Below are 13,705 nucleotides of genomic sequence, written 5' to 3'. Positions count from 1 at the left end.
CTGCCATGTTTTGAAGGGCTCGATTCGTCCCAACTCGTCAGCGATATCGGACTCCCTCATCTCTCCCAGCACTCCAGACCGCAGTAACCGCTCGTCGAAGTCCAGTAACCGGCCGAGAGATCTCTAGAGTCTCCAGGAGAACCTCAATCTCCTTTCTCCTTTTCTGAAAATCAAAGTGGTGCTTTGGCGGGGTACGACCAGTTAATTGAAAGGATTGTGTTTCCCCTATCAGGTTTTCTTGACGCCGACAAACTATCCAGAGGCTCTCGACTTCTCATTTTCATTTCAGATCTTCCCACTATAAGCATTGAGCGCCTACAAGACCTTAGACGGTTGAACAACGCCGAACATGAAAGGAGGCTTAAGTACAGCATGCGATACCCGGCGGTAGTATCATGGCCTACCATGACTCTCGTTATCTCGTTGCATGGCTAACACGTTATTCTACCTCTCAGCTTAATGAAACGCACATTCGACACCTCAGCTACACGAAAGTACCCTCACAAAGCCTCCAGCCTCCCGAAGCAAAGAGACATAATCGACTGCCAATCAGAGTCTACGACACAAAATTATCCTTTCCGATCTCAAGAGAAAACTTATTGTCCTCCGAAGAGATGGTGATAATTTCCCCATTGTATCTATCCCAGGAGAGTAGCGAGACGTCAGACACGTTGAGTTCAAGTCTTCTCGACCTCGAAAAACAGTTGAGCACTAGGAGGCAAGAAGACTCAGGACCTCTTTTCTAGGTTATGAAAGGATTTGGGTAAGCTTAGGATAAGCCTGGTAGGGCTTTAGACCAGGCGTATCCGCTTTCTTGAACACAAATCAAACATTGTGTCCTGATAAAATATTAAATCGATTGGTACTAAGATTAAGGGAGATTCTTGAAAAGGAGTCCCAACATCGAAACCGTCTCAAACTTACTTGCCAAACAGATTCATCACGCTTCGACCACAGTAGTCGTATCTACTTGCATCCTCTTCATCACTCCTCTGTTGATCAATCCCTCCCCGCCAAGTGTCAAATGTACAGACCCTGACTGCAAAGCAGCATCCTCCCCCAACGGCAGTCTGACTGATGAGGTCCCGGCCTGATGTCGAGTCTCATCAACTCCCACAATACCATTCATTTGCCTCAGATCCGGTCTAGGCTCTCCCCATTCCTTCAGTTGACCTCCGATCTGCGCCAAAGCATCCGCATCAAGAGTATCCGTCCACGTAGGGACACGCTGTGTGAACCACATCAGCACACAAAGCGCCGTAACTTGAAAACCTATTAGTGTAGTGACAATGATCACCGCTAATAAATCCTTTTTTGGTTTCATGACCGCAGTTCCCGGGCTGTAGAAGATGGGGCGCTTCTGGGGCAATGAGGCGGCGGTGGTGAGAAGGGCTTCGTTTGCAAAGAACATGGCCTTTTCGAGTGCTTGTTCGGTGGCCTCTTCGTTCTTGAGACCGTTGAAATAGTAATAAATCATATCCTGCATTTCCAGACTATGCTTACGGTTTCTTACGGATGGACTGCACCAGCCCATGTTGTAAGTGTCCGGCATCAGTCCAAGCATTGGCAACAACGAGTTGTCACAGATGTTGTGGATGGTCTGGTTGTAAGTGTCGCGGCCAGCAACCCCAGCTGCTTGAAAGAATGACGAATTTCCAAACATAGCCAGAGCCACCGTCATAAGTGGACCAGGCACGAGGGCTCCTTGGTAAGCGTAGCTCGATTTATCGCGATAGTTTTGCAGTTCTTCGTCCGTGATTCTAGTAAATGATAAGTGTTTAGCCAGGGACAGTCAAAAGACATCATAACTGAATGAGTTGCATACTCTGCGGCGGGATACCTGTCGCCTGGAAATTCGCTATCCCACCGAGGACTAGTGATATAATAATCATTGAACTCATACTTGAGTTCCCTCCACGAAGGCCACTCGTCACGTAAGGGCCCAGGATTTCCTCCATTTGCGTTGTTCGGGAGCTGAAACCACCCTCTTTTTGAGACACTCTCGCATCTGAGGACATAGCTATCATTATTTCGAAATTGTCCAGAACTGTCTTGACCTTCAGGAATATCCCATTTCATAGACAACCACAAAGTCTCATTGCGCTCTTGTTTGTTTCGACTTGTGTTCCAAGCCACAGCGTCGTAACTTCCCTCGGCACAAATATCGACATTCAGCCAACCCTCGGAGAAAGACGGCGCGAATGGTTTGTCTCCCTTGCACTCTTTCGGGAAGTTTTTGGCTAAGTGGCAGTTTGCTGTAAAGTCCATCCTGACCGCGTGATGTCGATAGACTCCAGTAGCGGTGCCATTGGGAACGGAAGATGCATAATATTGGTGTTTGCGTTTGCCGTATGACGACTCCTGGTAATACCAGTCAAAAGTCCGCCTATTGTCCGTGTAGTAATTTGGGCTTTTTCCAAGAGAAGCCTCATCAGACCACAAATTGGTTTGGATATCGCTATTGGCGGAGCTGAGTAGCTTCTGGCTGGTCTTCTTGACGACAATGTCTTGTGGGCAGAAATTCAGATCTATGGGCTCCGCGTCCCACGCAATGATCTGGGAATTCAAATCCATGAAAGGAAACTTACAAGCTCTCGAATGATAATTGTTATACGCTGCGGGATGCCCTTTGCACGTCACAATAGCAATCCTTTCGTCTTTGACTAGGATCGCTTGTATAGGTGGTTGGATAGCGGCTGTTCAGAAAAGGTCAGTTCAAGGGGCATATGGTGGAGGATCAGTGTATTCCTATACTTACTAATCAATATGAGAAAAGTCGCCAGCCAAAGGTAAAGTGAACTTTCCGTGCTCTTAAGCTTGCTTGGGCGTTTAAAGAGATATCGAGGGTCTAGCCATTCTCTATCTGCCAGCGCAAATAGCTGCAAGACACTCAATTCCTGACCTGAGTTTCGACGCTGGGTGTAGACAACCGCTCCATGGGCAAGGAGGCCAGAAACTATTGGGAGTCCAATAACACCTGAGAGTGCCGTCAGAGAGCTGAGGGTAACGCGCGATCTGTGCCAATTTTTCACGTCTCCAGGGGCTATCGATCCCGCCTGGTTGAAGTATGATTCCTTGTTGATGGGCCTGACCATCAAAACACAGGTGAATATCCACGGTAGGACGAGAATCAGGAGATAGAAGACAAAGATCCATAGTGAGCGTTTGTAGTAGCGAATGACTTGCTTGTCTTTTGCTAAGCTTGAAGATTGCCGTGGTCGATGAAGCTCACCATCTGGATCATTGGTGAGGGTAACCACCGACCTGAGTTCGAACTCTTGAGGACCCATAATGAGTCAAGGGCGTGCATAGGGAGCTGATAAATAAGGCTGAAGATCCACAGGATTGCGGCTCCTTTTTAGCTTGCACATATCGTGTGTGTCGAGCACTAAATGCCAGGGGGGTTCTCGCCCGCTTGTCGCATTGCTGTCACGAGCTTCGACTGCGGCAAAGGCGTCATTTAATAAGTATTTAGCCTTCTTGGCAATCCGCTGCTAATTAAACGCTGCTGTAAAATATCAGATGATGGTCAGTTGGCTGTTGGTTTTCGCCAGGGGTGTTTTATTTGAGCATACTTCCGAGGCAAATACTGTCTCTCAATTGGCTTGGGGTTTCTCATCAAGGCCTCGTGGCCAGCCCAACGTATCTGGAAAAAAGGATAAAATTGGCCCTGGTTCTTTTGTTCTTGGCAGGCCAAATTGTCACGCGCAACACTGCGTCGTGGTTCTGGTCAGCCAACGTTGAGTAGGTTTCCATCGCTGTTAAGGGTTTGGGGCCTGGGCATGAGTCGCGAAAGATGGCATGACCCAGCTCGTATATACAACTATCGCAATTGTAAGCCTCGAGCAATGGCAAGTCCGGATTTGTTGGAAATCAGCCCTGAGCTCTTGATTTTGGACTTCCGTTGGTTTGGGGATGTCGTGGGGCGGTTTCTATGATGTTGGTTTTGATTTTGATTCTTCGTGTCACATCTCATCGAGAACTGCTTCTCTATGGCTCTATCAAGGAGGATAGGAAAGAAAAGCCTTTGTTGATAAAACACTTGGTCAGTATGTTGCACTCATCATCTCCTATCATTAGGTACTCACAATGAAGCAACAATCACGAGCTCTTCGACTTTCAGTGGCAGTGAGGCTGGGATCTAGGTAGGCACGCAAGCGCCCCCTCGAAATTCGTGCGACGGCGCAGAAATGAGGCAGACAGTACCTAGTAAGGAGCAAGATTACGTAATGCTACCGTGCAAAATATATGAGTTTTGATGAGGCTGGTCGCTGTTGCCCTTTTAGTGTTGAAATGGATTTCAATGGGACGTCCATGTAAAGGAAAGGGTTTGCCACAACCGCCAATGGTAGGTAAGGTAACTGATAATGGAGATAGCATGTACGCATCCGCGCAAACAGTGAAGAGTGACTCAAATGAAAGGAAATTTATACTGTAAAGCATCTTGAATTCAGTTTTATAACAAAGCAAAACTATTCATTTACCCAAGTTGCTCCAAAGCAACCTGTTTTGTCGGGATCAAGCAAGTGCAATTACATGGATATCATATTGCCATTCTGCCTACCCTAAGGAGAGCCATCGTCTCAGTCTGGGCTCATCAAGAAATAGAGAATAGAGTCTGGATACTTTGATTATTTTTTTAAACCTATTGAATCCAAAAACATACTGAAATCAAGTGATTTGAAGTTGTTGCTATTCTTCCAAGCCATTTTTCGAAAGCACAGAATTCACATAGCGAAAAGACTCACATTGTCCACAGATTCCCATGGTTCTTTAAGGTAAGGTAGATATGCTCTCCTAGGCTCCTGCATCTCTTAGCCAGATATGTCGGGCCTGGCATCAACAAGACTGGATAGTTTAAGGAGGTTTGATGCCTACCAGCTCAGTTTGGTACCTCTCTCCTCAAATCTACCTCGTCCGATGTCAATCTATCCTGTTTCATAGCATCGACACCAACAACGGGGTAACATCTTTATCGGCCCCCAATTTCGAGTCTTTATCGATTATAGAAGTCATAGTGAACGAGTGTTTCTGTGTGTAAGTCATCAACGCTCAAGTTCTATTTTTACCTCGATCTAAGAAACGGATCTAATCAACGAGACAGACTTTACTGTTGGTGTACCAATCAGCATCTGACAACGTTAGTGGGCCACGCTGAAGTTAAACGAGCCTGGGCTACGGGGCAAGGTACGGGATACGCTACACCCGCTTCGTGTCTAGTTCCAACGCTGATCAACGACACGACACAAACCCAACCCCCATAATTCAGCGTCAGTGCCAGCAATTCGACCTCAGCGACGCTTCAATGTGCCGCCAACACTCGAGGTCACGATGCCTTCGCTAGGCTCAGCCCTCGTACGATCTCTGGCACTCATCGCGGCCTGGACACAAGCCCACACCGAGGCCCAATCCCACGACCCCAGCGTCATCCCTGACCCAATCGACTTGACCTGCGATGCCCGAACCATCAACTACATCACCCACACGCTGCCCCAAGCTTGCCTCACAAGCTCCTGGGCGAGCACTTCTGTGAGCGCAACCCATTCAGATGCCAACTCGACTTCCGATGCCTCCCCCGACTCGGAGCAAAGCGATGCGCCACCCCCCAACACACAAAGCGAGTCCCCTTCCCAATCCCAATCCCAATCCCAGCCCCAACAGTCAGCGTCCACCGCCACTCCCGCCAAAGACGAGTCGGAAGCTGCCGCTGCAGATGGTGATGGAGATGGAGACGCAAAGCCTTTCATGTCCTTCGAGGACTGGAAGGCCATGATGTTGAAACAGACAGGGCAGGACCCTCAAAACCTACATAGGAACGCCAAGCCCCGCGACAGGACACCCCCGGATATGGGCTACGGTGGCCTCGGCGAGGAGGACGAGATAAACCTGAACTTTGGCAGCTACATGGATGGCACAGAGGAGCAAAATGAGCGCCCTTCAGACCTCCAAGAAGCTAAAAACGAGGGTTCAGAAAAGGATGGCCGTGGTGTTGCAATCCATAGAAACAAAGATGCCGGAAAGACTTGCAAGGAACGATTCTCATACTCGTCCTTTGATGCCGGCGCTACCATCCTCAAGACGAGCCCCGGCGCAAGGAATGCAAAGGCAATTCTCGTCGAGAACAAAGACTCTTACCTACTCTTCGAGTGTAGTGCCAAGGAGAAGTGGTTTATTGTCGAACTGAGCGATGATGTCTACATCGATACCGTCGTCCTCGCCAACTTCGAGTTCTTTTCTAGTATGATCCAAACTTTTACTGTCAGCGTTAGTGACCGGTACCCAGTCAAGAGGGACGAGTGGAAACAGATCGGAGTCTTCCAGGCAGAGAACTCACGAGCTATTCAACCTTTCTTGGTCGAGAATGCTCCGATCTTCTCCCAATACGTCCGCATCGACTATCTCACCCATTACGGGAAACAGTACTATTTGCCCGTTTCATTACTTCGAATCCATGGCTCGCGCTTCTTCGCTGCATTCAACGAAGACCGTAACGATGATACGAATGAGGCCGAGGAGGCCAAAGTGACTCCCCAAGCTCTCCCTTCAGGAGAAGAGCCGACGAAGCCCCAAGTACCCGAGAGTCCTTTCGAGCCTGCCAAGCCGAGTTCAAAGGGATTAATACCATTCTGTGAAGTCAACACCGCTTCGCAGCTACTTTTTGAGCCATTGTTCTGCTCTGCCTCGCTCAATCAAACCACGCAATCAGTGTCAAACCCCAGCAGCTCTGCTGAAGTGACCAGCGCTGCACCCACAACCAACTCCCCTGACGAGAGAGCACAGAAGGGGACGTCAACACCACACACTCCCCGATCTGAGCATCCTGCAAGTGAAGAGCCCACGGCCTCATCATCTTCCACCACTGCATCTCCAAGCGCTACGCCCGCTGTGTCCCCAACCAGCCCATCCTCCATCTCATCCTCCAACGTCGAATCCCCATCAAACTCCACCACTTCAGCAGCAGGCACAAAGACGACTGCAACACCATCTTCCTCAGCGTCATCATCTACTCAGAAGCCCTCCCCTGCCAATACTGTTAATGCCAAGAAGGGCTCCACGGGAACGGCCTCTGGCTCACCGGCCTCGCCCACCGTGCAGGAAGGATTTTTCAAGTCCATCTCCAAGCGCCTTACAATCGTTGAAACCAATCTCACACTCTCCCTCAAGTACGTCGAGGACCAAGCTCGCCACATGTCCGAGACTCTGCACCGCACAGAGCAGAAGCAACTTTCAAAAACGACACTGTTCCTCGAGAACCTCAACAAGACCGTTCTCGCCGAGCTGCGCTCCGTTCGTGAGCAGTACGACCAGATCTGGCAATCAACGGTCCTGGCTCTGGAGAGTCAGCGTGAGCAGTCCAACCGAGAGATAGTTGCTCTCAGCGCTCGTCTCAACCTCCTGGCCGATGAGGTCGTCTTTCAGAAACGCATGGCCATAGTACAAGCCGTGTTACTCATGTCATGCCTGATCCTCGTCATCTTCTCCAGAACCGTGCCATTACATCCCCTCGCACCCTTTTCGGATCAGGCTGGTCTCGCTTCTTACGGCGGTGCATCATCGGCGGCTCGCGTTCGAGCATACGATGGAGAAGATGTAGCGTTACTGGCAGCACGTCAGAGAGGCCAATATGCTCCGACATCAAGAGACGAGGACGCTACTGAACTACACCGAGGGCCTTTTGCCGACGACATACAGCATGATCGTGTTGAATGCGAGCAGCTTTCACCTCCTCCAACGCCAAGATCTTCTGGAGGCTTTTCCTCGTCGTCTGATCTATCACCCCCTTCCCATGACACAAAGCCGAATGTGTTACGTCGCTCTATCGCCCAACCAACCAATTCGCGAAAACCGTTGCCAGCTCTGCCTGAGAATCCATCTTCTCCATGACTGTTGACAGTCAGCTACGTCTTAAATAGAATCAATAAATGAAAAGCGTCATAGAACTGCACTTGAACTTAAGCATCCGTGTCTAGCGTGATCTGGCGTCTGCTTAGTGACTGTTGCTACAATGTTAACGTCACAAAGCACTCCCCAAGGTTCTGGTGATGAAATCTATTCTGCGCTTGCCAAGTACTAGGTATCTACGTGCATCAAGATGCTGCCAGTTGCTGCTACTTAGGAGTAGAGTCCAATGGAGATTGTACCAAAGGAGATCCTGCAGAATAGTCAGACCATTCAAAGGTCTTCGAAAATTTAGTTACGGCCATGCCCAAGACCTCAAGATCTCAAAAGAGGATCAAAAGAGATCAATCACTCCAAAGCTCAAAATGACCTTTGAAAAAAAGGATCAAAAATCAAAGACAGCCTCCGGGTGATGTCTGACGCCCCTAGTAGCGGCCGGGACCGCGGTAAGGGATAACACCGGATCCGTAAGAAATCTCCTCCAGCTCAGCCAGACGAGTGCCGCGATCATATTGAGAGTGGCGGCGGCGCTGCTCATCGCGGAAGTATTGCCCAGCAGTGGGCGTGAAGAGCCCTATATCAATAAGTGTTAGTGCCCTGTCATTGCGGTTGATTGTGAGGAGCTGCGTACCAACATGCTCAGCGTTCTCCACCGAGCGCTTCATTTTCGACTGATTGTCAGGGCCAGGGAATGGCTCCTCTTGGCCGACGAGGTTAGGATCATCACTGTGGATGGTGTAGAAAAGCTGCATCTGTTAGTTGATGAGGGTGAATAATGGGCCATGGACAACTGACCTTAGGACGGTAATGCTCGGCCTCGAGCATGACAGATGAGTTTCGGAACTTCTGCACTAGGCAGTCCTTTCCCTGGATAGCTGCTTTATGTCAGTGATTGCGGAACAAGAGGAGGGAGAGAAAAGCTTACTCGCATAGGAGATCTCAGCGACCTTGTCCGAGCGGAAGCAGTTCCAGCGTTTGTTGGCTCGTGCCTGGAAGAACTAAACAGAAGTTAGCACGTCTTCAAGATGGGAATACTCTCAACGGTGACTGACGTCGATGATGTACTCGGCTTTGACGAAGTTGATGAACGCATAGCCGACGCTAGGGAATGGTCAGTATTCGAGTTAGGTATTGCTGGGAGTGTACTTACTTGCAATCGTTGGCAAAGTCAATTCGCAAGTACATAAAGTCATAGCGCCCGAAGGAGGAAACATCGACGATCTTCTTTAGGAGAGGTTGGTCCACCTTATTCGGAATGTTCCGAAGCATGATCTATCGAGATGTCAGTGCTGATGGTGATGCAAGAGAGGGTGGTAGGGCTTACGGTAGTACGGACATCACGTCCAGCAATGAGCTCACCAAGGTCGACGATGTTGTTCAACCCACGGGAGCCGCGGCCATACCGGCCCGCACTTCGGCGCGGGTCGAACCTTCCAAAGTCGTTCGCGTTGCCAAATGCAACGAGGCTGTTGGTAGGTACTGGAGGTGGTCCGAACTGCTGCCCTGTGAAGGGCTGCTGCTGAATGTTCGATGGAAATGGCATACTAGCCGCGCCAGCAGCCGCGAAGGGGTTCCCCTGCGGGGCGTTGAGAGCGAAGAAGCTCTGGTGGCGACCTCGGTCGACGCCACGGGACCCTTGCCGCACAGACATGTTGCCCATGCTGGCAGCCAAGGCGTTGATCTGGAGCGCAGCGCCAACGTCATCTGGCTTAGACAGAGTGATGACAACACCCTGACCAGGTTAGAGAATACAGCTTAGGAGGACGGGGCTGAAGATGGAGCTGATGGGGTGAGGAGAAGGGAAGATGTATGAGGAGAGATAAAGAGGAGGAGAATATGACGGAAAAAGAACTTACGCCGGTGGTAATGCCGTTGCCGAAAGCCTTGAACGCGATGAAGGCGTCGGCAGCCTTGCAGAACTGGGCGACACCGCGGAAGGCTCCGTTGGGGAAGCTCAAATGTCTGATCAGCGCAAAAAGCTGACCGTATACATTCAGGGCTCGCTGGGCGATCTCATCGACATGGGCGGGATCGATGATTGCGAAGTTGAGGATGTTGACCTCGATGCTGAGCTGTCTAAGCTCAGAGAATCGTACGAGGCCAAGGTCCAGCTATAGCATATAGTTAGCAAAAGAATGAAGAGATGAGATGAAGAGAGACACTTACGCGCTCAGGCCGGATCTTCACGTACGCAGTGAACCAGCCCTTGGGAGCCTTGCGGATAGCGTAGAAGGCCCAGGCGGCATCACGGAGGTCTTCGAAGACGACGTACACATGCCCTCCGGTAGTCTCCAGGTTGCGTCCGCCGTGGAACCTGACTCCCTTCTGGGTAAGCTCCTATGAACTCGTTAATACATTATGCATTTCCCTCAATGACAAATAATACTTACGGTAATGAAGTTACCAAGATCGACAATAGAGGGTGTAGGAGTGTCGCACACCTCGATCCGGTGAGAGATGTCCATATCCTGGCTCAGAGCGCCAGCGACAGTGGGACTACCCTCTGGGTAGAACACAAGTGCATTCTTTCCCTTGAATCTCTGACCGATGGGTTGGAAGGAAGAAGCCGTAGCGGAAAGAGTGCTACCCTGAGCAAGGCCACCATCAACGAAGGGGTCCTCAGAAGCCTGGCTCTGGCCAACATAGTTGTTGCCCTGGATGGAGGTACCCTGGGAGCTCTCGGCAGGAGAGAAGACAGTGATCTGGGTGTTTGGAGTACCCTGGACTGAGTCAGAAGCTCCCTCAGCAGGAGAAGACATGTTTGCGTAGACACGATGGCCAACGTGAGAAGACATGTTGTCGATGGAGGAAGACAAGATGTCACAACAAAATGATGAGTAGATGAAAGCTGAAGTTTGACTTGTATACGTGCTTCGAAAGAAGCCGAAAGAAGAGAAGAAATACGAACGAGATCAAAACCCAAAGATCCTATTCCCATCCAAGTTGGATAGTGAAGTCGGAATGATGTTGAGGTGGGTGAAGAAGAAAGGAAGAGAGGGAGGAGGGGAAGGAAAGTTGGGAGCGACTTGGGTAGGAGGGGAATACGTGAGTGGGGCTGCCTCAGGGCAAGTTGAGAATCGGCAGGAATAATGGCAGGAGCAGACGGGTGGGTTGCAGGCCAGGTTGAAGGGGAAGCTAGCCTCAGGGGCCTAAGTTGCAGGGACGTAGTTGGCGAACTTATTGGTCGACAAAGACTCAGGGGATGGAACCCACGTGTAATAGGGACATATCAACAGTGTATTTCCCCTAGTAAACTCATCCAGCCCCCTATTACGTCTGAGATATATGCATCTTAGTCCCTGAATCTCAACGACCAACGCGTCTCAACCTCTTGCTACCCCAGCAACGGCTTCTCCCCTCTCCATGATTCACGAGGCCATTCCTGCATAGCTAATTTCTTTCTCCTTCTTTGAATTAATGTGTGTGCGAGTTGTGTGCTTCGCTTGATCTCGTGAGGTCTCGTGATATCACGATGTTGAAACGATGGTGAACTTCCAGGTTGATACCGGTGATCAGTCCTTGGGCCTCCCTACCCCGCTCCTGACTCCGAAGCTTTGACTACCTACCTTGATGCATCCCTTGAGACTTTATCTCTCTATTGATCATGATGTTGCCGTGGTGTTGAGGCCTTTCGTGATGGTGATCCGTATACTGTACATATATATGCGCGCCTGTGACTCCACGATGATGCTTCCAACATGCGTGCACTTTTGAAATAAACTATCCTCGCTCGTTCTATTACCTGTATTTTATACTAAAAATTGATACTTTCATTGTAGATACTTTGTGTTAGTGCTTCGGTTGTCGAGTGTCTGGCGGTGCGAGCGAGGTTATTCACAATGCTGGGCCCCTGGGACTCGCTGCCAGAACTACCCCTCCACTAAGTCCATGCAACCTGTACGTCATTTCCAGCAAAGTCCCCCTATAGCATTCCATTTCGCCCTAATGTTAGTAAATTTGATGCTATTCAGGAATTGCGTTCTTTGTCTAATATCAAAGTGTTTGCCCCCAGTCTTTGGGTCATGGTCCTTGATTTCCTATATTCCTTTGATACTCGCAACAATCAACGGTGCCTGGCCCTGCCCAACCAGTCGAACTATTTCAGCACGCTGGGTGTTGACTTCCTCTTGCTTCGGTCTTTCTTTCGCATGATGGAATTTCATGTTTGGTGGTGATCGTAGTGACTGATATCCCAATATTGATGCATGTCGCATTTCAGGAGCCCTCGACAGAAGGCACAACATCCCAGGTACACTCAAGACAGACCTTTCTAGTTTCCTAAGCTTCTTACTCGTACTGACCGTCTCATGAGATGCAGGTAATCATAAAGATACATGTGAGACAGTACAAAGGCGACATCCAACGAAAGATCAAGCAGCAACCTCGGCGGCAGCGCTTCCTCGGCCATGCACAATGCAGCAGCAGCGCCATCGCTAGTTCTGAAATATCCTTTCTCTCTGCCGCCAGAGGTATTAGATGATGTAGGAACAAGGGCTAATGTGTCCAGGGGGGGCGGCGTTCTTAGGCCAGACGAGCAGCTCAAGCCCTTCAAGAAGCAAAGAGAGTGAAACAAGACGTTTCCATGTTTCCTAATGTAATTTCTGTGATTAGAAGAGTATCAAGACAAAAAGCCGCTAGGTGTTTGGTTCGTAAGTTTCTTGTTTGTGTTAAGCGCCGGTATGGTTTATGAGAAAGCAATTTCCACGAAGACACGAGAGAAGGCATCATACTGACAGCTCGGCTTCCCAGACCTTCAAAGACATACAGGGATACCTTTAGATCTCGGGACTGCTCCCTTCCGCCTGGCTTCCCTTTCCTTACCCAGAGATCGATCACGACACTGCGACCAAACGACATGAAGAGCTGCCGCCAGACGGTTCAAGAGGCCCAGCCTTCGACTCCTTGGCTTCAATGACACTTAACAAGCTCTTTGCAGCTTCTTCGGTCTGTACTCACTTGTCCTTCGCAGGCGAGTCAAGCGTGCTGGTCCTGGAGTGGCTGAAGGGTCGTTCAGGGGTAATTCGGAGTGCAGGAACCACAGCCAAATCTTCCTCCGCCATAAGCAGCTACGTGCCTATTGACTATGGTTTCGACTTGCCATATGCTGCGACATAAATCTACTGTATTGCAGGGCGGCCAGGTGCTCGCACTCAAGCACTAGATTCAAAGTGGTAAGTTGGTGCTGCTCACAGATCCCACACTCCGAGGTCTGACCATGAACAAGGGCACCAATGACTCCAAGCAATCATCAAGGGGTAGACAATGCTACTTCAAAGCTTGGAGCCAACTAATTCGTAAACAGGATGCTGGCTGGCGCTTGAAGTTGAGCTTTTGGTTGAGACTCATCGAATCTTCAAACGCGGCGCTTTCTTTTCTGGGACTTCCTATCCATTTCACTTATGGTTAATCATAATTTCATTACAAGTTTCTACCCTCTCCTTCAATATCGTGAAGATATATGTAGTGTGCTGACTTCTATCGTTGATTCCAGGTCTCTGTTTCCGCTCAGCCCCTGAGTCCACCGACCGCCGCTCGCAAGACACGCCAAGTATCGCAGTCAACCCGACAAAAGCTTTTTCCCTTCATCAACACTTATATTAATGACAAAGACGTCAAATATCTCTGAGATTGGGTATGAACGCTGCTCTTGGGTGTAATGTGAAGCGGATGGTCCTTTAGTAGACCCAGTCACGCAGAAGTGAGCAGGAGTCTGTTGGGCCTTACAAAGCATACAGATTGTGGACCTTGGAAGTATACCAACTCTGATGCCTGAAACTCCAGATTCGCGTCTGTGAGAAATTGTCAC

The 13,705-nt window shown here is 49.7% G+C and overlaps 3 protein-coding genes across 3 annotated transcripts; 1 reads left to right on the top strand and 2 right to left on the bottom strand.

Annotated features, from left to right (window-relative positions):
* Window positions 1-837: 837 nt before the first annotated feature.
* Window positions 838-3,417, bottom strand: FVEG_09231 (hypothetical protein). Its single transcript, XM_018898207.1, has 3 exons — window positions 2,759-3,417; window positions 1,826-2,696; window positions 838-1,760 (listed from the first exon to the last, which is right to left on the bottom strand). The coding sequence occupies exons 1-3, from the start codon at window positions 3,288-3,290 to the stop codon at window positions 941-943; spliced, it is 2,223 nt and encodes a 740-aa protein (XP_018756048.1). The 5' UTR covers window positions 3,291-3,417; the 3' UTR covers window positions 838-940.
* Window positions 3,418-5,226: 1,809 nt separating this feature from the next.
* Window positions 5,227-8,251, top strand: FVEG_09230 (hypothetical protein). The gene has a single exon (XM_018898206.1). It carries the CDS (start codon window positions 5,332-5,334, stop codon window positions 7,882-7,884), a length of 2,553 nt encoding a protein of 850 aa, XP_018756047.1. The 5' UTR covers window positions 5,227-5,331; the 3' UTR covers window positions 7,885-8,251.
* Window positions 8,252-8,302: 51 nt separating this feature from the next.
* Window positions 8,303-10,694, bottom strand: FVEG_09229 (hypothetical protein; the record flags this gene model as incomplete). Its single annotated transcript, XM_018898205.1, has 10 exons — window positions 8,303-8,473; window positions 8,531-8,645; window positions 8,695-8,774; window positions 8,825-8,897; window positions 8,952-9,000; window positions 9,050-9,171; window positions 9,224-9,631; window positions 9,756-10,010; window positions 10,066-10,236; window positions 10,290-10,694. The coding sequence occupies 10 exons, from the start codon at window positions 10,692-10,694 to the stop codon at window positions 8,325-8,327; spliced, it is 1,827 nt and encodes a 608-aa protein (XP_018756046.1). The 3' UTR covers window positions 8,303-8,324.
* Window positions 10,695-13,705: the final 3,011 nt, after the last annotated feature.

This window comes from Fusarium verticillioides, chromosome 5, assembly GCF_000149555.1.
Source record: "Fusarium verticillioides 7600 chromosome 5, whole genome shotgun sequence".
Classification (NCBI taxonomy): domain Eukaryota; kingdom Fungi; phylum Ascomycota; class Sordariomycetes; order Hypocreales; family Nectriaceae; genus Fusarium; species Fusarium verticillioides.
This window is presented reverse-complemented; position numbering and strand designations above follow the sequence as displayed.

Excerpts from the sequence above, each read along its gene's own strand:
- FVEG_09230 (XM_018898206.1), top strand. The coding sequence starts at position 5,332 with ATGCCTTCGCTAGGCTCAGCCCTCGTACGATCTCTGGCACTCATCGCG.
- FVEG_09231 (XM_018898207.1), bottom strand. The coding sequence starts at position 3,290 with ATGGGTCCTCAAGAGTTCGAACTCAGGTCGGTGGTTACCCTCACCAAT. Across the intron at positions 2,697-2,758 it reads GACTTTTCTCATATTGATTA|CCGCTATCCAACCACCTATA; the intron begins GTAAGTATAGGA and ends TTTTCTGAACAG. Across the intron at positions 1,761-1,825 it reads GACAGGTATCCCGCCGCAGA|AATCACGGACGAAGAACTGC; the intron begins GTATGCAACTCA and ends ATCATTTACTAG.